This window comes from Poecilia reticulata, linkage group LG1 (assembly GCF_000633615.1).
Source record: "Poecilia reticulata strain Guanapo linkage group LG1, Guppy_female_1.0+MT, whole genome shotgun sequence".
NCBI classification, from domain to species: Eukaryota; Metazoa; Chordata; class Actinopteri; order Cyprinodontiformes; family Poeciliidae; genus Poecilia; species Poecilia reticulata.
In genome coordinates, this window is record NC_024331.1 from 28,067,629 (window position 1) to 28,091,090 (window position 23,462).

At 38.7% G+C, this 23,462-nt stretch overlaps 1 protein-coding gene across 14 annotated transcripts in view; it reads right to left on the bottom strand.

Annotated features, from left to right (window-relative positions):
- The window catches only part of tenm3 (teneurin transmembrane protein 3), a 549,164-nt gene that overhangs the window by 118,210 nt on the left and 407,492 nt on the right, over positions 1-23,462 (bottom strand). For all 14 annotated transcript variants that reach the window (XM_008419232.2, XM_017305071.1, XM_008419253.2 and 11 more), the window contains 3 exons: positions 13,722-13,989; positions 2,461-2,634; positions 792-856 (listed from right to left, as the gene is read on the bottom strand). In XM_008419232.2, coding sequence (XP_008417454.1) covers positions 792-856; positions 2,461-2,634; positions 13,722-13,989 — 507 coding nt within the window. The remainder of the gene's footprint in view (positions 1-791; positions 857-2,460; positions 2,635-13,721; positions 13,990-23,462) is intronic.

A 23,462-nucleotide genomic window follows, 5' to 3' on the forward strand; every position in this document is an offset into this window, starting at 1 on the left:
TGAAATATCAATGCTGCACCAGCAAATGTCAATTATATAAATTTAAAGACTCTTCAAAATTTAATGGAGGAACTTTGTTTCATTGCCGCCGGCAGACAAGACATCAGGTGAAAATAATGTTGCTGCATCACTTTTCAATGAATTCAATACTGCAGCAAACGCCATGTGAATACCACACAGGTAAACTGCAGAGAATATCTAAAACAAAAGTCTCCCCTTTGTTATTTTGACATTTAGTACACACAAATAATTTGTGTGTATCTGAATTTTAGGCTTTAACTGTGTTTCCATATGTAGGAAGTAATCCTGTCTGCCCAACATATTAGCCTAGAATACCACACCAGGAAGAAAAGCCATGACAAAAGAAAATTGGGACGGTGCCACTGAGGAAAAGCGAGATCCTGGATGTTTGTCTGGTTTCACAGCACAAAGTAACAACCAACCACGGCAGCAGGAAGAGAAGATGAATGGTAGAATACAGCTGGGGCCGGAGAGGATGAAACTCAAGAGCAGAAGAAAGATGAGGTGGACTTAACAAAGGACAGACAGAATGGGAAATAAGGCTGCGGTTATATAGAGCTTTTCTTGTCTTGTTGACAACTCCAAATGGTTTCACACTCCAGCCCACATTCACACACTCACATATGTCAATTTGCAGGCCGTTGGCAGCATGCGGTTCAGTGCTTTGCAAGATAAGCAGATGTGTGCATGCACTGTCCATCCCCTTTATACATTTGTTTGGGTTGCAGTTGTGTGTTTTGTATTAGGAAGACGGCTGTGTTTCATCTTACCTATGCAGTAGCAGAGCAGAACAGAGAGAAGTACAGACAGACCAACTGCACTGAGGGCTGTACACCTGAGGACATGTAGGGAGGAACAAGATTAATGTCACATTGTCACCTTCTGTAAGAAAGATAGAAAGGTTACTGCACCATGACTATGACAGAATTGTATGCATCATAAACAGGATTAGAAATTTTATTATAGTTTGCATATCTCATGAAAATAGGCAAGGATATTTGTTAAAACAAAACATGACGAAGTTCTCAAACATTCTGGTCTGTTGAATGTAAAACCTGCTATTATTACAACATGAAGACAACAAAATATTTAAAATAACTTACTGAAAAGTACTAATCAGAAAATATGTTAGAAAAGATTCCAGGCTTTGGCTAAGCCACAAACCTCATGTTGGTAAAACCTCATGTTGGTAGGTTAGAGGTATTCAGATGAGGCCTCCCAGCTATGCCCTGGTAGAAAGGGCAAACTGTGGGCAAACTGTGCCTAACCACAGTTTGATTGGTTTTAAGGCCTCGTATTCAAGGCTGGCCAATGTCCTCCAGGATGTTCTGATATTTTTTCCCCACATATGGGCAGATTGGTTTGTGTTCAGAACCAACTCAGTGATGGTGTAAACCAATCCCAGCTGGGTGTTGCGTGCAAGCAATTTGATTGGCAGCAGACGGCATTTGCTGATTGGCCCGTAGACATCTTTGAGACACCTGTCCATATTCACACCCACACTGTGATGAACATGATGCTAGTGGAGAAACCACTAGCATCATGGCTAGAACAGAGAACCGAACCATATTAATGTGCTAGAGTGAGACTTGACAATGGAGAGGGGGCTTGATATTATTTCTGCAGGAGAATTTGGATGATATATTTTCTGGCAAGACAACAAACTCAAGCATAAAGCGAAAGCAGCACAGAAGTAGTTTAAAGACAACAAGGCGACTCTTCTAGAGTGGCCAAGTCAAAGCTCAGATGTCAATCCTATTGAGAATTTGTGGACGGAGCTGAAAAGAGCCGATTCATGAGCAATATGACTCTGCTGTGATTACAGCAAAAGATCCACCCACCAATCGCTGACCTTAAGGGTCATTTACTTTACCCTCTCTGTACTGATAGAGGGTAAAGTATTGTCCAAGACTCAAGAGATTTTCAGACTTGATCTCTTGTCTCTTGGACGATATTCTTTTCACCAAAAGTAAAAAAGTCAAATTACCCTAAGTGCGTTCCTTGTTCCAACAGTGCTTCAATTTATTTGAATGCATTTCATTTAACAGACATTAGGCTAAGAAACAAATCATGAGCCTAAACAAAAACTCTTATTCCAACTTTTTATTTATTGTTGAAACAAGAGTCCAATGTGAAGCATTCACAGCTACCAAGATAGTCAGACAAATGCAATGTTGCAAATTCTGCAAAACCAGAGGTGCAGAAAACCAGTAGGGCCAATGAAAAGACTGAAGGACTGAACAGGAGACACCAGCTCAGGGTGCAAGAGCTGCTCTCCGTTCAGCAACATAAAAAGATTTCTGAGGAATGTTGGAAAGTCGGGCCAGGGCGAGGATTTACTTGAACTGAACTGAACTGGCTTTTTTAAAATAAACTGAACAACTTGAAGAGATATAAGAAAAAAAAACCAAGAAGAAGCAAATTAACATTTCATCTTACCTCCACGAACAGTACTTGGAGGATTTCTTGAACTTAAAGGCAGAACGGGACAGGGTGTTCCTTGGCAATGGCCTGGTGGGAGGTGAGTAGACGGAGCCGGTAGCCATGGTGTAGCCAGGAGTGGCTGTGGAGAAGAGAGGAGTGGTGCCTGTACCTGTTTTAAAGAGGAAGTGCCTGAAAGGAGAGAGAAACAGACTTTAGTCGTTAATAGTTGCATCAACAATTGCGTCTGAAAACAACAGAATCTGTAATTACTGTCCTCCAAAGTTAATTATTTTGCACCTCCACCTTATGGCAGTGCAAGGTTACCAACTGTTATTCTTAACTACAAGGAATTCAGTTTGGATGAGGTCATTTCCTGTGGAGAATGTGTCATGCTTTTCTACACGGCTCTGAAACTAATTGGGGCTAAAAACCAAAAAGTGTTATTGGAGCTAATGAAGGCCTCAAGTTAGCAGTTAGACTCAAGAGTCTAAAAAATATATGTCAAAACTGAGAATTTAATAAAAGTGTGTCTTTCAAATAATATGGAAGTCCAGGACCAAACTGGACACAATGTAGCAGGATAATTTTATAAAATCCTTTTAAGAAGTTCTTGGCGTAGGCAGCAACTGCTTCATAACTTCACTGGGTAGATTCTACGCCATGGAAGACGGATGTTAGCAGGTCGTGGTTCAGTCGTACATGGTGCCCCTACTTAACATTTCCATGTTCAGCAGCTCATTCTCACTCAAAGCACACATCTGCCAATATAACTTAAATTAAAGGATCTGGCCATAACGTCCACAACCTTTGTTAACGTTTCCAAACAAGCGATCCCTCCCAGCTCCAAAATAAAATCCCATGTATGGAATGAAGTTCCTTATGACACTGAAAAGCTACAGCTAATCCTGACAACAGGCAGTTACAAATATGTACTTTCCTCATCAATTTTCCAGAGAGGAAAATATGTCTAACAAAATCTGAACTGTATTTTTAGGTTAAATTTAGGTTTAACTTAAAATTGGCATATTTAACAAACATAAAAAAGAATAATTACAGGTTGTTGTGTCCAGAAATAAAATTTGTCAAAAGTGTGTCCAAGCTTTATTCTTGCTGAGTTCACAGCTACAAAGAGGTCATGTTCATGAAGGCTACTCTCTGGACAATATTAATAGAAATGGCTGAAAACGTTTTTTTCCCCCACTTATGATTTGATGGTTTGCTATGTTATTTAATTTCCCTCTAGGGAAATGACAATAAATCATTTATGAATTTGAATTTAACATATACAAATAGTGCTGCTATTCAAAGCTAAACTTGGCAGAAAATTATCTTCTATTGTGGAGAAAAAGTTATTATTACAATGTTTATTCCATATACTAGTAAGTCAGGTCAGTGAACACAATGAAAAGTCAGCAATCCCTGGTTTTCTGACTTTCAGCTTTAACATGGTCAAGTTAATATTGATTCAAGCTCAGGTTTTAGTTTTCTTCTGTTCAGGTCTCTCATCATTTAAAGAACCTTTAATAATCTTGAAATAAAGTTTAGCTGTGCTTGAAAGATTTTCTTGACATTTGCTCATTTGAATCTTTTAGCAAAAGTCCAAGTTTGCGAAGTACAAACACAAGTCAGCTTCATCTTGATATCCAAGAGGCAATTGCACAGATAAAAATAAATGTTTTTCTTATCTACTCAGAGCAAATAGGTCAATACGTCTTTATTTTCCCTTCTCTACATTTTCCTACATCTGCCACTGGAGCAGGTTAGGTGGAATACACACATTTATTATTACATATTTTGTTTTGTGCAGTGAGAAATCAACAGATTCCCTAGTAAATATTTACAAAAGTAAACCCAGATTATAAGATTTTGACTTGTTAGTGTATCAGGGACACTGTGTTCAACTATAAACGAATGTTTAGCTTCTTAAATAAATGAAAGCTTGCAGAAAGAGTCGAAGGTCCAATCTGGTTCGGAGGTAATTTCACTAAACCAGATTTTTTGAACTAACTCACCAACGGGACAATAGATCATATAAAGAATAAATTCATTTTAGGTTCAAGATGAAAGGCAAACAGCTTTTTTCATTCCTGAAAGCCAGACATTACCCAGCTGGAGAAAATTACTGGCACATACATGTATGCCTCCAGCAAATTACCGAGGTCACAATGTCTAATTAATGACAGGACCCTGGCTAACGAGCCTCTATAATTACAATTAGAGTGCTCTCTAACAAGGCTGTGTGATTAACAATTAGAACCTATTATAACAAGGGTTCCTCAATTAATACCTGCCACTAGGCAAGATGTGAAGACGGAAAGAACAAAAAGGGGATGGCAAAAACAAGAATCCAGGATGTAGAAGGGGAGTGAGTGAATAAGACTGTCTGTTTTGAACCTCCAGCAATTTTTAAGCATTTAATCAAAAGGCATAAGATGTACTTTGTTCATTGATCAAATAGCAAGCCACTTCATCAAGGTTTATATTTCACATGATGTGGCGAGGCAAACCTCTGACTGATATTTAATTTTCTTCCTATTGCAGTAATGAAAGTGTTACAATATAAGAAAATCTCATTGTCGGTTTAAACAAGTGCAGACGTTTTCAACAGCCAAGAAAATGAAAGACAAACAAGTTCACATTTCACATGGAACAGCTCTGAATAATGAGAATTTATTTTGTTTTATTACGAAGCTAAAAGGATTTTTTTATTTTTTCAGATTACAATTTATGTGATGCAAGTTTTTGGAGAAATGATCGACGGCATAATAACATAACTGGACTTAATGTGTTAATCACCAGATTTGGGTCACAGAAAACCCAAGAGAGCAGCTGGACTGCTGTGTTTTAAAATGCTAAAGTGGTTCCCTTTGCTGCTCCGAGGGGCCTCCAGCTCCGCGTCCCCCCCGTCTGCTAGTTAGTGCTGCTAACAACAACGTCCCTGCTGCGAGTCAGGCCCTGCCCGGATACTTCCTGTTCATTACAACTTTGGAACTGGTTAACAAACGTCACAAAAACACACTAAAACTAATACAATCTGTCAGCGCTGATATGTTTTTAATCTTTTTTTTAAGGTCTTCTCTAAACATCACTTCCATATCTGTTCGTCATGAAGCTCTAATTACCATTGGCTTAAAATCTGGAAAATCTTGAAGCCAATAAACCACAATGATGTATGAAAACACAGCTGCAAAAGTAACACACACCGATTAACGAAAAAAAAAACCAACAAAAAAAAAACAGCCTAACCAGGGTGTCTGAGGAGGCACACATGCCGACATGCGATAGCTTATGGTTTGCTATGCTTGGAAAGTTGAGCTTGATGAAATGCAGTACAATGACAATGATTTTCAGCTGTTTCTTCTCATGTTAACAAGGCCACAGAGAAATTTGTCATGCTTAACTGAAAACACCGACAGAGGAATCTCATTTGTTTTTGAAGACAATTGCAACCAAAGAAAATGAGTTTACACAGAGGCTCATATTCATGAGTAGAAACTGTTTCCTATTTAAAGGGAATATACTAAAGTCAGAGATGAAACCTACACAAACAAGAAGAGAGTCAGGTGGAAGGGAGAGCGAGAGGAATACTCTGTTAACCTATGATGTCACATTCCAACAATAAACTATGCAAGGTTCCCATAACAATAAATTGATCTGACATAATTAGCTATACATTAGTTTCACATCAGGGCAAGTTGTGCTGTGCTGAAAGTGGTATGTAAATTTTCCTGTCCCATCTAGTCCAATTTCCATGATGAACTGCAGCTGAAAAACGGCATGAACATCTTTCACGTACAGAAAATCTCAGCCGAGGGCTGTGTGATAATACAGAAATAATTAAAGTCTGCATCAATAAATGGTAGTATTGCTGTTTTGAATATCAGTTTCAATATATGTATATATATAAAGATACAAATTAATCATACAAAGCTAAAATTATTCATATTTAATTTACTTCCTTCTTCTATTGCCACTCTTCCTACAGCAGAAGAGTCTTACATCAGTCTGCTTATTTTACAGCTGGATATAATAAAAAAATAAAAACTGTGACTTTAATTGTGACCAAACTTTCTAAATGACACAAGCTAGATCTTTCAAAGCAAAAACCTTTCGCTTTTATTAATTATGCAAACTTTCATAATAGTCCACCAGCTGTGTGTGAGGAGGACTTGGACGTTGTGAAAAAAAAACAAACAAAAAAAAACAATAAATAAATAAATTGGCTCCAAAAAATTCTGACAACAGTTACATCAGAGTGAAGGAGGCAGCGCACACAAGAAGAAACGCAAAGCAACAGCAGAGCCGCCTGTCGAGAACCTGTAACCCTTAAAGATAGACAAACTGTTCTGGCTTATTTGCTCATTGCCTGGAAAGCTTTTATCTTATTGAAGAGAAGCTGGATACTGTATAAGCATGACTGAAAATATACTGAAATGAGAGTAAGAAGTCTCTTCAAATGAAGCAACTGGCACAGCAGAGAAAGCAGCTCATATTGTGGGACAAAGAAGAAAAACCATGGATATTTAGCCCCTTTCACAACTGATGATTTATTTTCATTATAATCTATAATAATAAATATTTTTAAACATTTGTATTGTGATGAATTAACAGCGAAAAAAATATTTGTGGCACATTAACTTGAGAATGACATTAAAACCACTAAAAGTTCCTAAATAACATGAAGCAATAACTTAACATGTCTATGCAGGTCATGATACCATAAGCAATAAATATTTAATTCACATATACTGGCCAGTCCTGCTGCCAACAGACTGAGCTGGTTGCAGATTGTTGAAAAGCCAGCCTGGAAGAACACAAGAGAAAATAAATCAAAGAATAGAGTAAAAAATGTCCCAACAGAAAGAAATAATTGCTCCTGAGTTGGAATATATTTGTTCCCCATTCCTGTATTGTATTGAGAGATAATAAAAAAAGAAAAAGATTCTAAATCTTCACAGTCTTATGAATGTTGTCAATTTTCATTCCTACCCAGAAAACTGTGAATAGAAGGTGAAACATTTAATTAAATTTTCTTTGAATCGATAGGGAAAAATCCAACCAATCTCTTTCTGACCGACGCCGATGTTGGAACACGGGAAAAGCACAGAGTATAGAGCCTGTTTTTGGTCCGATTGTGGAAATGCGAGTGTATATAATCAGACAGAGTGTGGGGATAATCAAGTGTAAAATGACTGGAACCACAGTCTGTTGAGCTGAGTGAAGCATGTTGTCAACCAGAACTAATCTGATAGGCCTTTAATAACAGCAGCCCTTCAAATGCACAAGTCGAGAGTCTGCATTTACATTCCATTAGTACTATTTACAAAGGGATGACAACTGAAGCAACACAAGGCGGATTAGAACAATGATGACAACGTGTGTGTGTGTGTGTGTGTGTGTGTGTGTGTGTGTGTGTGTGTGTGTGTGTGTGTGCGTGCGCACGCGTTCAGAAAATAAGAATGCACTGTTGTGTGATCGATGTGCCATTTTTGTTGTGTGTGTGTGTGTGTGTGTGTGTGTGTGTGTGCGCACGCGTGTGTGTGCATGTGTGTGTGGTAGTTAGCCAAACTGAATCAGTTTGTGTTTCCCCTGAGAAGACAATGACTGCAACTGCTGCTTGGATTGGAGAGGAAATGCAGCCGACCATAAACAACCCTGTGATATTAAGTAATCAACAACTCCCTCTTTCTTTGGAATCCTACCCACACATGTATTGTCTGTCATACTTATTAACCTAAACACTGCTAAAAATGAGAAGAAACAACATTTTTTCATCCACATTCCCAGTTGGCTTTGCGGGCAGAGATACCAGGTTCTTTACGGTAAATCGTGTCGTTCCACATCATGTCTCAGTAACTTGATTTAGCCGGACGACAGGTTCGCTGTCTCCTCGATTCCCCAACACCGGAGCAGAGAAAGCTGTGTTTGGAAAGGCTTTAATAAGAGACAGTGACTGGACGATCGTTATTTTCAGTATATTAACATACTTGGTCATTATATACGATTTGTGTAGCACTGAGAGGAAAGAAGCAATGGTGCCAATGTTGAGGGTTGTCATTGTTCTTCCATTTGAACACATTTTCAGAGTGACATTTTCTATCTACTTGGGTGATATCCACTCCCATATTAGTTTTAAGCCCTAAGCTTAAAGTTAAATATGCTACACAGGTGCTTAGATTTCACTAAGGATTGGAATGGCTGCAAAACATTCACCGATTAAACAAAAGGAAAACTGAGACCTTGCGTCTGAAAGGACCTCAGAGTAACCTTTGACTCAGCTTTCACTCTGTCGTTTCATGCCGAAATTGTAGATCCCCACTGTTTCCTGTCACAATGAAATATGGCCCAGTTAAGTTTTTATGTGTTAAGTTGAAAAATGTTATTCAGGCTTTTATTCCTTGACTTTAAAAAAAAATTCAAATTCATTGTTGAGTGAACAAAACCTCTTTGGATTCCTGTCATGTTGTTCAGAGGATTCCTGCAAGGCTCCTGACAAACTCCTCTAATTAGTCACATGTCACACCGTCGTTATTTCAGTTGAACTGGCGTCCAATTAACCTCAGAGTCCACTTTAAAATCTTGGTTCTGCTCTGTGAGCTTTACAAGCAGCACAATACTTCAAAGAGCATTAGGATCCATACATCGCTCCACGACCTGCTGCGTGTGATTCATATGTATCAGCGATCTCTCAAAGAGGAGGCACCTTTTTACAGGCAGAACTAATGGTAAATGGGTTGAATTTACATAACGCCTTTACTCAAATTGATCACTCACAGTACTTTGTACTAGAGCGGCAATAAAAAAAAACACACACACACACAAATCGACACACATTCATAAACTAATATGCAAATTGGTATTCAACTTGTGATTTAGCAGCTTGGCCAGATGCATGTCTACATATGCCAGGAGGAGGCTGGGATCAAACTTCCTGCTGCAGGCGTTCTCAAGGCAAGCCTGCTGCAGCCTCCGTTTTCCCTTCATTAGGAAAGCACAGTCCCTACTTCTTTACTTTGAAAACAAATAAACAAAAAACAGCAACATGACAAATAATTAGTACAGTTGTTTTATGTATTTTGACACTATCAGAGGAAAAATACAAAAGGAATGTGGAAAATGATTTTCTTTATTTCTGCTCAACTGAAATAAAACTTGATCAATTTTGTTTTTTTCCCCAAAGATGACAGCCAGTTTCTTGAAAAAGCTTAAAATTTATTGAGATTATTTTATTTACGATGATTTTCTTATACGCCTTACCTTTTCACACAGCTATTTTCATGAAAACACAAGATACAAATTTCTTAATACTATAATATTAGTGCCAGAATTGACATTAAATGAATAGCTGGTTTATTTCGACGAGTGACGTTCATTTATCTTCAAATTTCAGTTCCTACTTTTTACTGCTTTGTTTAGTAAATAAAGATAACTAGAAGTACAAAATGACTAAAAGTTACATTCTGTTCTTGACACAAAAAAATAAGTAAATAATGAACATAATGTAGCATAAAATGATAGAATGAAGCCAAGATACATCTGTGAAAGCAAATTTCCTTCAATGTCACTGTATCTGCTTATTATGCAGTGTTGAAGAAACTTATGTATAGGTAAAAGGAGTCTACTAAGAAAGTTATTTTACTTCTGACAGAATTTATATTACCGTATTTTCTGCACTATAAGGCTCACCTAAAAACCTTCAATTTCCTCAAAAGCCGACAGTGCACCTTATAACCCAGTGCACCTTATATATGGACCAATATTGAGCCACAACAGGTCTAGCAACTACGGTAAACAGCCGCCGACTTCATTTTCCCCTGTAGAAGAAAAAGTGCGCGGTGCATGCTGGGATAGTCGTCAAAACGCTGAATTGTTAATAAAGTATGATAATACATTTAAAGCCAGGGGGCGGAGGGGCGGGGAAGAGAGACAGAGACTACGGTGGCAGCGTGTCGGTTGGTCTGTGTTACCCAGAAAGCAGTTGGGCAGAATATCGCAACACCAACACCGTGAGAGAAACAACGACTGGGGCAGAATACTATATAAAGCACTCGGGAACCACTTCTTTACAAATGTGGATGTGTAATAATAGAGTACGGAACAAGTTGGCAACCCGAACCGAGGCGTCTATTCTATGCGCCTTATATATGAAAAAAGTTTTAAAATAGGCCATTCATTGAAGGTGCTCCTTATAGTGCGGAAAATACGGTAAAGCTCAGTTAGGTTATATTCAAAGACTTGGAACGTTTGGCATTAAACCCATCATGGAAATCTGTGGCAATGTGGATTTTGTATTTTTTGCCATGTGCCTCCTTAATAAAGTGAGCTAATGGCTCTTTTTCACTGAGCGGAAAGGCAAGGCTGGGTGCAGCTTGGTATGGTGGAATTTAAGACAAAACTAAAGGCAGATGGAGAGTTTGCAACAGACTCAAGAAAAGAAATCTCTACTGGAGCGAAAGATCTGCAGCCCCTGCTTCCAACTCTCAACTCTCTGACCTGATGTTTTACTCATTAAAACTTTGTCTTAAAACTTACTTTAAGGAATCTGAATTGATATAATGTAGATTTCACATTCCTAATGCAGGACCAGGTATGAAAAGCAACTTTTCCTACCCGTTTATAAAATGTAGGTAGTGTAACAAACATATATATATGCAGTCAAACATACTCCACTGAGTATGTTTGACTGACATCTGCGTCTGCAAGAGCCAGTGACCATTTGAGCCCCAACAGGTGTGGCTGTCTAAGCCAAGAGTATTTGTCCTGGAGATAGTGTGTGTGAATTATCACCTCTAATGAGAACATTAACACTCTCTTGTTACATTACAGCATTAATCCCCCTTTCATGGGCCAGACGTAATAAATGTCTTTGACACCCACTTATTTTGGCTCCGTTTGTCTCGTCTTGGTACTTATGTCTGTCGCATTGAAAAAATGTAATCTCTAACTTGAAGTGTAATCGATAAACAACACAGTTTTACTAGATCAATAAACTCCAATGTTGTCTTCATAAGCACAGAAAGAGTTGAAACTGAATATTTAGGCTTGCAGCTGCGTTAAACTATGTTTCTTTTACTGAATGATTTTGAAGAATCAAGCCACTAACATATTTGGGCAATGTCGTAAATGCGTATCCATAGTAGAACTTGCTTTTCAAATCATTTCATATACATTTTTTTTTTAAAGAATGAAAAAATAAACCCACTGCTGATAATGTGACTACAGCACCTGTTCTGATCAGGCTTATTTTCAGCATGGCACAGGCACTCCAGCGACTCAAGAGCTGTCTTTAGTTACCATGGTGATACAGTTTCAGACCAAACAGTCTGGGTTAAGCTCTGGTTTTGCTTTTTTCAGCCTTACTCATGCTCAGATCTTGTGTCATTATGATTATAAGAAAAGCTGGACGGCGAAGCCCTGAGGGTCCGCAGTGTATTAAAGCTGCGGTGCAGGACGGGGCCAGACATAGCAGAGCATAGCAGTGCTGCACATGTTCGGGGGGGTACCGGTCCCCCTGGGGGCAGCTGCCTGACTGGCCCTCCAAAGATGGACAGGGAGTGGGGGCAGTCCCCAGACAGCGCCCCCCAAAGGCTCATGCATGTAATGTTTATCATACAGCTGGTATGTGACACAGGTTGATCTTTTAGAAAGCTATTTGAAATAGAAAAAACATCGTTCTGACACTCTGTTTTTATTGGCCATTTTCAAAGTTTGGTATAGGATTAATAAAAGTAATATTCAGAGAAAGAGCCAGGGTACGCGCCGCAGCTGCGCTGATGGTGGAGAAACAACTTACAGTTACAGGAAAACTGTTTATCCAAATTCTGGATTTATTCACTACATTACAGTAAAATCTGATCACTTTTCCATGTTCATAGCACAGCCAGTCTAATCTATGGATAAGAGCAGGTGGCTGTTTCTTACATTATGGAAGAGGTTGGGAAATCATATCAGAACAGGATATTTGTTTTAAATTACATCAAATTTAATTTGGATTTTCCCCCCTCAGGCATAGATCTCCACGGCCAAAGCTAAATATTCATCCTGTCTGGTTTTCTGCCACATCTCCCAGGTGACGGTCATTTAACAATTGGATAAAAAAAAAAACACCTTACATTTTGCATTAAATGTAATTCAGACACATTAACAAGAAAGTAATGTAAAAAAAAATGCAGCTCATGTCAAAAGTTGACCAAGTTGTTTCTTAGGACTGGAAATAATCACATTCTGGAGTCACAACATGAATCTTATTTAGAAACTGTGGAGGGAGTTAAAGATTAGGGTGATGGATGGGAGGCATTTAAACCTCAAAGACTTGGAGCTCAAAATCAAACTGGACATAAAAGGTAGAAACATGCTGAAGTTCTCGCAGCAATGAAGAATTTGGAGATTTTTCCATTGATTAGTAAGGAAAGTATGCATATTTCTCATCATGCAATTTTGTTAAATAAAATGCAAATGGAAAAAAATATTTTCTTCAGACTCCTTTTGCATTATTTTATTAAAATGAAGGAGGCATCTGTAAAGATCTTTTAAGAGATGCATCCCTCGTTTTCATCAGAAACATTTTGTTGGCATTTATATGATTTCAAATCTACATCCTCAAAAGGTTTTATTCATTTTGGGTCAAACTGTATCTGTCTTCACCTGGATTTCTGTAAAGCTTCACTGTAAATCACATGTGTACACATTTAAGTTTTGAGTGGACTGAAATTGTACAACACATTTCTGGAATTGACGACAACTCAGAAATTACAGAAGCTACATTCATCCAATCAGAGGTAGGTGGAAAACCCCGAAGTTTTACTCAAGTAAGAGTAGCACTACTTCATATTTTTACTGAAGTAAAAGTAAAAAGTAGTCAAGAAAGTACTCAAGTAAGAGTTAAAAAGTATTTGGTAAAAAGTCTACTCTGATCAAATTATTAATCATTTAATATTTAAAAATTACATCAAAGTTAAATGGAAATGTTGGTATTTAAAGGACCAAAATTACCATAGTTCATAAAGGAAAATTTTCAAAATCAGTTTCTTTCAATGAAAACTTATGAAACTAAAAATTGCAAGTGTATGTCCGTGTTGTTTTTCATTCAGTGAAGTTACTCACAGTGGGTAGAGAATAAAAGTAGTGACACGTCATAATGAAATTACTCAAGTAAAAGTAAAAATACTCCTAAAAGTACATTTAAACAACAACAAAAAAAAGTCATTATAGTAAATGTAACCCAGTCCTGCATCCATCAGATTGGCTTAAAACCAACCGGTGTTTAGCGTCATTACCTTGTTTCCAGAGGCACATTGCTACCCAGCACCCAGCTGTCTTGCAGCGGGACGCTCTCGGGGGGCGTGGTCTGCAGCTCGGCTGGTGATTGGCCGGCCACGGGAGCCGGGCTTCCAGAAGGAGGGGTTAGTTGGCGCGAGGAGTTTAGGTTCTGGCCAGCGTGGTGCGTGGAGCCCAAGGCTTGGTTCAAGGCCGTTACTGAGGGCTGCTGGCGGTGAGGCGGCGGTACAGGAGGCAAGGTGGAGCCATGGTGATTTGATGGTTGTTCTGTTAACAGGAGCACAGGGAAGTTTTTGAGGAGGCGCTACTATTCAGCTAATCAGCTTCTCAATCAGCAGCCTGACATCAAATATGTGGGAGCATTTTAAATGGACACAATAAGGGAAAAGAGAAGTAAGTAAATAAAAGAAAGTGAGAAAAGCTTATAATGCCACAGTGTTTAATAAAGTAATAAAACTGGGCCTCAAAATGGAATAAGACATTATTAAAGCTAAATTATGTAATAATCCACAAACATATTTAATACGATAAAATCAGTAGTTATATGGTAAAATTCTGTCATCCACAGCTGCCGGTATATTTTACTGTAAATTGGACACGTTTGTTTTTTACAGTGTATGTAACTAGTTCATACATTTTGCGTTGATTAGTACAAAATGCAGAGGAAGCTCTTTGGTAGAAATGTTAAGGTAATAATGTGGAGCATTATGTATTTAACAATCACAAACTGTTTGTGTTCATCCTAATCATTATACTTCCATCATGTTGTAATTCTTATGCACATTTAAATTGAAACTTTGGTCAATAAATAAACTTTTGGTCATTGAATTGGCTTTTCTGACTCAAAGCCAGCAGAACGTTTGGTATTAGGCGTTCAAAGGTTTTGTTACATTTTGCATCAATTATTACAGCTTCACTGACGTTTTATTACATTTTAAAGCCCGATTGTTTTTACATTATTACATAACGTGGCGTTACGAGGATGACGCTCATTGAGACCTGAGAACATTCCCAGGTTGTTTAGGAGCCTTGTTAACATAAGCATTTATCCCTCAGATGTTAAAGAGAAGTCTGATGTCAGCATTAATGAACTGCGGTTCTTTACGTGTTGCTGCTTCACTGAAGCTGCTGAGAGCAGTAACTCAGCTCTGAACTCAGCCATGCTGAATACTGATTAGAGGCTGGCGGTCACAAATCACTGTTGGGTTTTTGTAAAAATATTTACTTAAAGCTGACCTGCCTTTAGCTCTCTCTATTGCTTTTTTCCCCCCCAGCGCTTTTCCGCTCCTTTGTCCGTCCTCTGGGTGCTCTGAGTGAAATGAATGGCAACGCAAGATTTGATTTGCATAAAGAGCATCACATCTCCATTTCCCAGCCCTGCTGTTATTTTGTCAGCGCAGCCTTCACTGGAGCGAACAGAAAACAAAGACACAAGAGAAGAGACGCGTACAGGAACAGAGCAGTGGAAGGAGGAGGACTCTGTGGTTTGCTTCAGGATTTCTCTCTCTCCATATGCTGTATTGATAACCGATTAAATGTTTCAGTTATGTAAACCTGAAAGGATGCTTGTCGAAAACAAAAACACACACCGATTGGTTTCTTATTGAGTGTTAATACTAATTTTGGTCTTAATATTCACTACAACATCTTTTGGACACGTGATGGAAATGAGAACATTAACACATCCTGTGTGTTTCATGAAAAATCTCATTACGATGTAATTTGTAAGTACAGCTGACAGAGATGGACTCAATCATCCATATTTGGCAGTAGAACTGTGAAGATCCGCTGAAGAGATGTAATATGCAGATACAACATGCATTTTTTTTTCTTCTCTACCAGCCAAAGATTGGCCACAATTTAATCAACAGGAGAATAATCCCAAACACACCAGCAAATCCCTAAAAGAATGTATGAAAAAGAGAAGAATCATTTTTGCTGTAATGGCCCAATCAAAGCTTAGCCTCGTAGAAATGCTGCAGCAGGACCTTAATAGAGCTGTGCAGAAAGAAAATGCCTGCAAATCTCAATCAACTGAAACTACTTTGTGCCAAAATACCTCCACAGCAACTGTGATGAAGCTTCAACAGCCTAATAAGTCATAGAGTAGGTTTGTGTTTGACACAAAATTCAACATTTATTTATTTTTTCTTCTCCAATCTGGAGTTTATGAATCGTTTAATTGTGATGAATCCATGATTGAAATAATCGTCTACTGAATTTAGTTAGTTGGGGTATATACACTTAAAAAGACCAATTGTTCAAAGAACAACACACTCAAAGTAATTTAGTCAAAACATTACCAAAACAATATGCATTCTGCATTTAAGATGCAAAAAACCCCTTGTCTATAAATATGTTCTACCCAGAACTCATCAGCTGCGTTTTAGCTTCACCTGGTTCAAATTCTTTAGAAAAACTTACTTAAGTGGTTAAATGAAAAAAACAACAAAATGTGCCAATTGTTTTTATCTGAGTAATTACCATTAATCAGAGAATAATTGATTTTTAATTGACTAAAATAACCCTTAGCCCCAATCGAGTAGCAGCTTTTGTTAGCACGGTAAGTAGCAGATGTGTAAGTCGTGTATGTTACCAACAGTGTTTTTGTTTACTGCTGGTCTAAATCCAAATGTTAACAACATGTCATTCCAAAGACTAAAAAGTAAAATAAACAGCTTGTGATCATGTGTTTAATGTCGTCTGTCAACAACTGGACTACGTTCCTCCAGGGAGTTTCAGCTGTTAGTGGTCTGGTGTTTTTATAAAGTTTGAATGCAAACTGCATGAAGAAAGCCTGAGGTTTTCATGGCACTAAATGACAACTCAACAACAGGGATATAAACATTTCTTAAAGCTTGAAGATGGTCACGGTCACTGGTGCGGTGACAGGAAAACACAGAGGTTTCGCATTTTCTGACGGTAACAAAATACTGCGGCTGCAGGTTTAGTTTGTCACACTACCCTAAACGGCTCCAACTGTCCAAAAAATGGTGCGTTATTGTGCTTTTACAGGTCTCATGGAAAAGGATGATTGATGCAGCATACCTGCATCAAGTGAGCGAAATATAAAAAACAACTCTACAGAACCCCCAATTGAAATAATGTTTTTATATTAGGTGCTTGAGAAAGTGCAGGAATAACCAGAATTTTTTTATTAGCTGCATGGAGCACAGAGACAGCGCTGCCCCTCCTCCACATGTTGCTGTACAATGCTGCTCAGCTAGCTCCAACACTTATCTCTCTTATAAGAAAATCTAATGCGTCTGTTTGGAAATGCAGATTAAAACAGAGATTACATCAGCTTGTTAGAGTCCCAGTGTTTTTGTATAAAGAGCAAAGTAGCTGAATTTATTTTTGGTAATAAGCAGATTTAATTGGAAACAACTAAAAGTTGTTCTTTATTCTGTGTTTTTGTAAAGTCTAAGACTCAGAATCGAAATCACATTTAATAAATGTTCTACAGTAAAATATAACTACAAATCAACAACAGAAGGAGTATTTTTGCTTTTCTCTTTTAATTTAGCGTTATCTCATATGAAGGCATTTATTTATGTGTTAAATGTTTGCATAAATGAACTTATGTAGCATTTTTCCAGTCAAACACACTTTACACTATTCACTGATTCACACACGACACACAGACAACTTGTGGTTAAGTGTCTTGCCCAGGAGCTCATCAATATGCAACAAGAGGAAGCTGGAATCGAACCCAAAACCTCCAAGTCGCAACGCAGCTGCTGAACCACAGTCACCATGTGAATTTAACTCAATCATAAACCCACGGTGTAAGCCCACACCTGTAACACGTTGCTCTGGTTCAGCTGCATTTTTTGGCGATACATCAGATAAGAGCTGAATCTAATTGCGCGACCCGTAAAAGGGTCACACCTCTGCACCAAGACGGCTAACTGTTGAGGTGTTTCTGAAAGCTAGGAAAGAAAATTGATTGTTTCTACAAAGAGAGACACAACAGACAGAGGTTGAATCAGACAAAGTGCGAATAAGGAGCAAAGCTATTGTTAAATCATTTCGAGGCTGTAAATCATAACCTAAATTGCCAAACACGCAGTCTATCTTGCAAAAGCGTTTGCCAAACTGAATTGCCTTTGTACTTTAACATATATATTAGATTTCTGATTGCTTTGGAGAATGTGTCTTATTGCAGCACAAATATAAATACTCTCAGCTAAAAAAAGATGAAAGAAGGAGACATCAAAAGTGGAAAAGAAAAGTGCAACAGACAGCAGTGAAAGTATAGAGAAATGTAATGTTGGGTAATGAATAAAGATTGACACAGTGCAAGGAAACTCGTCTGCATGTGTTCAAAACGTGTTAATTATTAGAAAGCAAAATGCTGCCCAGTAGGGGTTTGTGAGTAAAGCCCCCAACATGCAAAGCGTCTACCAGAGAGGTTATGAAAAATGAAGGCGGTGAGAAGCCAGCACACAGTTACTGTAATGATTAGCTTCCATCCTGCAGCGAAAACAGAATAATCCAGTAAAAAAATAAAAAATCACTTGTGATGTTTACGTGCTGAACATCTACACTGTTGACCACCAATCATTTCTAATCCTCCTTATTGTCGTCATCACCATCAAATTAGTGAAAAGACGAGGAAGGCGGAACAATTTGAAAAGAACTGCAGAAACATAAATCAGGTAAATCACCTGAAACAAAATGAAATAGCTGCTTTCTTTTCCTGTTGACCGCTCTAAGTGCTTTTCAGCCTGCAGACCACGTTCACCTTTTAATGCACACACTGACTCAAAAAACAGCTCTGACACGGAGTTCACCGTTCTCCCCACAGACATGTCTCCATGTGGTGAGAGAAGCTCGATTCAAGCTGAACTCTCGTGTTTATTTTCTTTGAGACGGTACAGTTTGGTTAATGCACTCGCAACCCGTCTAGTTTGCTCTGTCTTCCTGTTCATTCCAAGCATTTTTAGCCCAGTTTTGTGTCAATCAAACAAAAACTGTAAATGTAAATGTTAAAACAACTGATAGCATTTTGAAACTTTTTCAGCATATAACAAAACAATTATTATGGAAAGTTTTAGTAGAAACTAACATTTAATAGAAGAAAATATACATTGTAAAAATCAACAATGTAGCATATGCATAAATAAATATGTGTGATCACAAATTCTACTTTGTTGAAACACCTTTTAATTCAGTTTCAGCCTTTCTGAGTAGTTTGCAGGGAGGTTACAAAAGATATTAATGACGTCGCTGTGCAAAGATTTCGGTTAACATAAGGATCAATACTCCACAACATATATATTTCAGTCCAATCATAGGACAATACTGAGGCTAATCAGGGGGCTCCTGGCAGGTTCAGCAACGCTGATTGTGCTACGGGAATTTCTAAGAAGTACTAGGATTGTGTAAAATCTTCCAGAATGCTACGAGAAAATGTGTAATGGTCTGATAAAAACCAAACTGGAACCACTGAGTAACAATTCCAAGTCAGATATTTGGCACAAAAACAACACTACAGTCAAACATGGCATGTTTCTCCCAGTGGAACTGTGTTTTTTGTCAGGGCAGACAAAGTTATGAACAGTTCCAAAAAGCAGTCAGATTTGACCCCAAACCTGGAAAGCTGCAGATGAAGAGGGGCTGCATTTTTCAGCATCAAAGTGAGTCCAAGCATAAATCAACATCAACCAAAGAATGATTTCATGAGAGGAAAATTAAAGTTTTGGAAAGGCCTAGTCAAGAGTCCAGCATTAAATCTGACAGGAGCTGAAGTGACAGCTGCAAAGTAGAGAAGGCAAAGATTACCAAGCCAAGACGTGGGACGCTGATAGACTCCAACCACAGAAATCTGGAGGCTGAAACTGAATCAAAAGGCGGCTCAACAAAGACTTAAGCCTTAGCAGACTTATTTACCCAGGTTGTTGGAGATTTTGAGCTTTTGATGTGTTTGCCTCCAACAGATTTATTTCCTTTTCAGTTAGACTGTGCAGGACAAGAGTTGCATTAAAGGTGAAAAACAGTTTTCAAATGATTCACCATTTTAATTTATTAAACTCAAAAGCCTGGGACACTTTCAGGGTTGTTTATACTTTGAGAGTCCCGCTACATGTCTCACCAAGATGTTGCAAAAAGAGCTGTAAATTCGGTTAATATATAAGTCTCAGTCAGAACTTTGAGCATGACTGGTTCCTGGTTTAGTTAAAAAACGGACTGTAAAGTGACTGTGACTCTTTAGGAAGTGATCTTCACCGGCTTCCTGCAGCCATATTGTTATATCAAACTTCCTGCCTTGCCTCATGAGGTTTTCATGTCTCATACCAAGCAAATAACAAAAAAAGAAATAACCAATTAACCTCTTTCATTCCTTTTGTAGTGTAAAAATCAAGAGAAAGGAGCAACTTTCTTCCATCCATCCATTTTCTTGCACCCTTGTCCCTTAATGGGGTCGGGAGGGTCGCTGGTGCCCATCACCAGCTAACGTTTCGGGCGAGAGGCGGGGTCACCCTGGACAGGTCGCCAGTCTGTTGCAGGGCAACACAGAGACACACAACCATGCACACACACACACATTCACACCTAGGGGCAATTTGGAGAGGCAAATTAACCTGACAGTCATGTTTTTGGACTGTGGGAGAAACAGGAGAACCCGGAGAAAACCCACGCATGCACAGGGAGAACATGCAAACTCCATGCAGAAAGACCGGGGCCGGGAATCGAACCCAGAGCCTTCTTGCTGCAAGGCAACAGCTCTACCAACTGCGCCACTGTGCAGCGCAACTTTCTTCCTCTGGAGTATTTTCCTGCCCAGTCTTGTTTAGGCACTCTTCACACAGAACTTAAAACTTGGACAATAAAAAACAGAAATAACATGAATTTCTCTGCAGTGCCTTAGAAAAGTCTTCTGGGGAGCTTGGAGAACTCAGTGCATTTCCCATTATGCATTGCAGAACGTGGGAGTTCTTGACTGCTTGAAGCATGTATAGATTTCCTGTGGAGTGAGGAAGCATGTCTGAATCTGAGGTTCTGCATGGGGGGTCTGGTAACAGGAGTGGGAAATTACCCTAGACGTGTGGCTTGTATGCAACTGCATGACTTGATCAACATCCTAATCATGCCAGCAGAGTGCCGAGTAAATTCTCCTGTTGCTTTCTCAACAGTCGGCAGTTACGTGCATCATGTCCTGCATGACGGCAACATAAAAAGATCTCACCATGCAGCAGAAATTAATAGTTTCTGCTGCATGGTAAAAATAAAGACAAAATACAATGAAAAAAAATACCCAATGATTCATTTAGGAGCATTTCACAAAGTAGTAAGTACACCCTGGACTTCGGATGGGGCTTTACAGAATGGAGGGTTTCCACTGGTGTATTATAGTGTATTATAAGCCTGGCGGGTCACCAGGCTTGACTTGTTCCCCCCACCAGGCTAAGAGTCATTTCTTAATGTGAAATAGGGTTTTTTTTATACACCAGTAACAGTGACAGAAAAGGCGGATTAAGCTAGCTGACTTAGTAGCCTAAAACGCTATTCTTTCAAAATGATCATGCACTTTCAAATGTTTGTAACATTTTACATATAAAAGTTTATATGTTACAGTCCAACATATACCACCGCTGCAGTCCAAGGAAGAGGAAACTGATGGTGAAGGTGCAGAACTAACCACATCAACCACAAGCACTCTATACATGTAAGTAATTCAAATATATGTGACAGAACTACTTCAGAGTGGCCGGAAAAACAGCTCATTTAGGAAACAAAGGTGATGTGAGCTTTTACAAATTAGCTGCTTTCCAGATTGATAAACATTTTACAGGTACTGGAAAACATAATCTGGCTTTAAGGGAAGCTTAACAACCCATCCTTGTTCAAGTTTGACCACAACTGGGCAGATTTACACAAAAGTAAGTATTCCTATAAATTAGCAAATATTTGTCAGAAAGGTAAGTCTTATAAAAAAATGTAAAAACAAATAAACTAGGTTTGATAAGACTGTCAGGGAAGATGAAGTGGAGGTCAGGGTATGTGCTAAACTTTATCACTTTTGATGGAAAATAGATAAGACAATGCAGAAAAGCAGGTACGCCGAGAACAGAAGATGACACAGGATGTAATTTAAAAGTTTCTGAAAGCCCAACAATTGGCAGTGACATTTAGATGGAGTAGAGTGAGAACAACATAGAGGACAGGGGCACTCAGAGACAGACAGCAAGAAAGAAAACGGCAAGGCAGGAATGAGACGCTTGGAGAAAAGAAGAGGACATAACCGATCCAGCTGAAAGTAAAAGAGTCACTGACATGCTAAGAGAGGTCAGTACAAGAGTTAAGACTCGTGTTTCCTGAAGCATGAAAACTCATTCCACCTCTGGACTCCCGGCAAGGAATGAGGTGTAAGGCAGTCCTGCTTCCAAAGCCAAGGCAGTCTTTGTTGTTATTAGATGGAAAACACCTCTTCCTGCTCAACAACCAGCATACGATAGCAGGTAAACACAAATAAACTGGAAACATTAGACAGAAGGATACATGTCCTGGAACGATATCATTATATTGTAATGATTACAAACATTAAGCCTGCTACTGTTCCCATAGAGAGGTGAAAATCTGACTCCAACTCACTGAAAAACACCACTAAGTCTTTCTACAAGCTTCTGCACATCAAAACGTGTTGCAACCCCAGTAGTGGACAAATCAGAAATAATGAAAACATTATGCGTCTTTTAAACATAAACTTGTTGTCAAAGGGCTCTAAATTCAAGCCCATTGACAAATATATATTCATAGGAAAACTGAACACAAAGCCAGAACTTCTGGGCTTTGTTCCAGGAGTCACAAAACCACATTCCCAAAATCGATATATGATAATAAGGAAAAATGCTTCCATCCAGCAGAGCTCTTGGTAAGTCCAGAAATGATAATAACAGCAACTCAGAGGGAGGCAATGCTCGTTAGCTGGTTGGAAATAAGCAGCATGAAGAAGGTTGGATGACTTTTTAAAATGCAGATTAAACCTTGGAGCATTCCTGTAAATAGGAACATGGAATGGAAACAATTACTGAAGCTGGTGCTCCTGATGCTGCAGCCTGGACATGAAGTCATGACTCTGGCGCTCTGTCCTGCCAGGATTATTATTTCAACCTAATGATGACATATGCTGTGACTTTAAAGTGCATGTATGGCCATGTGTGCACAAGTCATATTTCTGTGCATACTTCTGTTTTCCTGGGAAAAGGATCCTTCCATCCCCTGAGCTATTGTTATTATATTACTCTGTGAGAGCTGGTGGACCCATATGGTACCTGACTGAATGAATCAGTCTGATCTGTACTTCAGACCTGCAGCTCCGCAAACACACACACACATAAAGCCTGGGCACTCAGTACCTGCAGCATGGTCACACAAACCTCCAGGAGCATCATTGAAATACACACAGCAATCGGATCATAAGACCAATACGATTCCTTATAATTGCAGTATAGAAGGTTTTGCACATAAAGGTAAAAGGTAATTTTAGTTATATAGCACATTTTCAGCAACAAAGCAATATAAAGTTCTTGTAGAGTCAGTTCCTGTTGATCTACATTTCTAATTCTATTTTCAATTACGTAGTGCATTAATTCCCATACATAACACCTTCTTATGCACATTTTGCAAATTCTCTGATCAAGGTGGATCAAACAGGCCCTATTAAGCACGCCTAACGTACACCTCATTACCAACTGTGAAGTTGTGAGTGCCACAAATTAGCAGAGCTTTTCTGA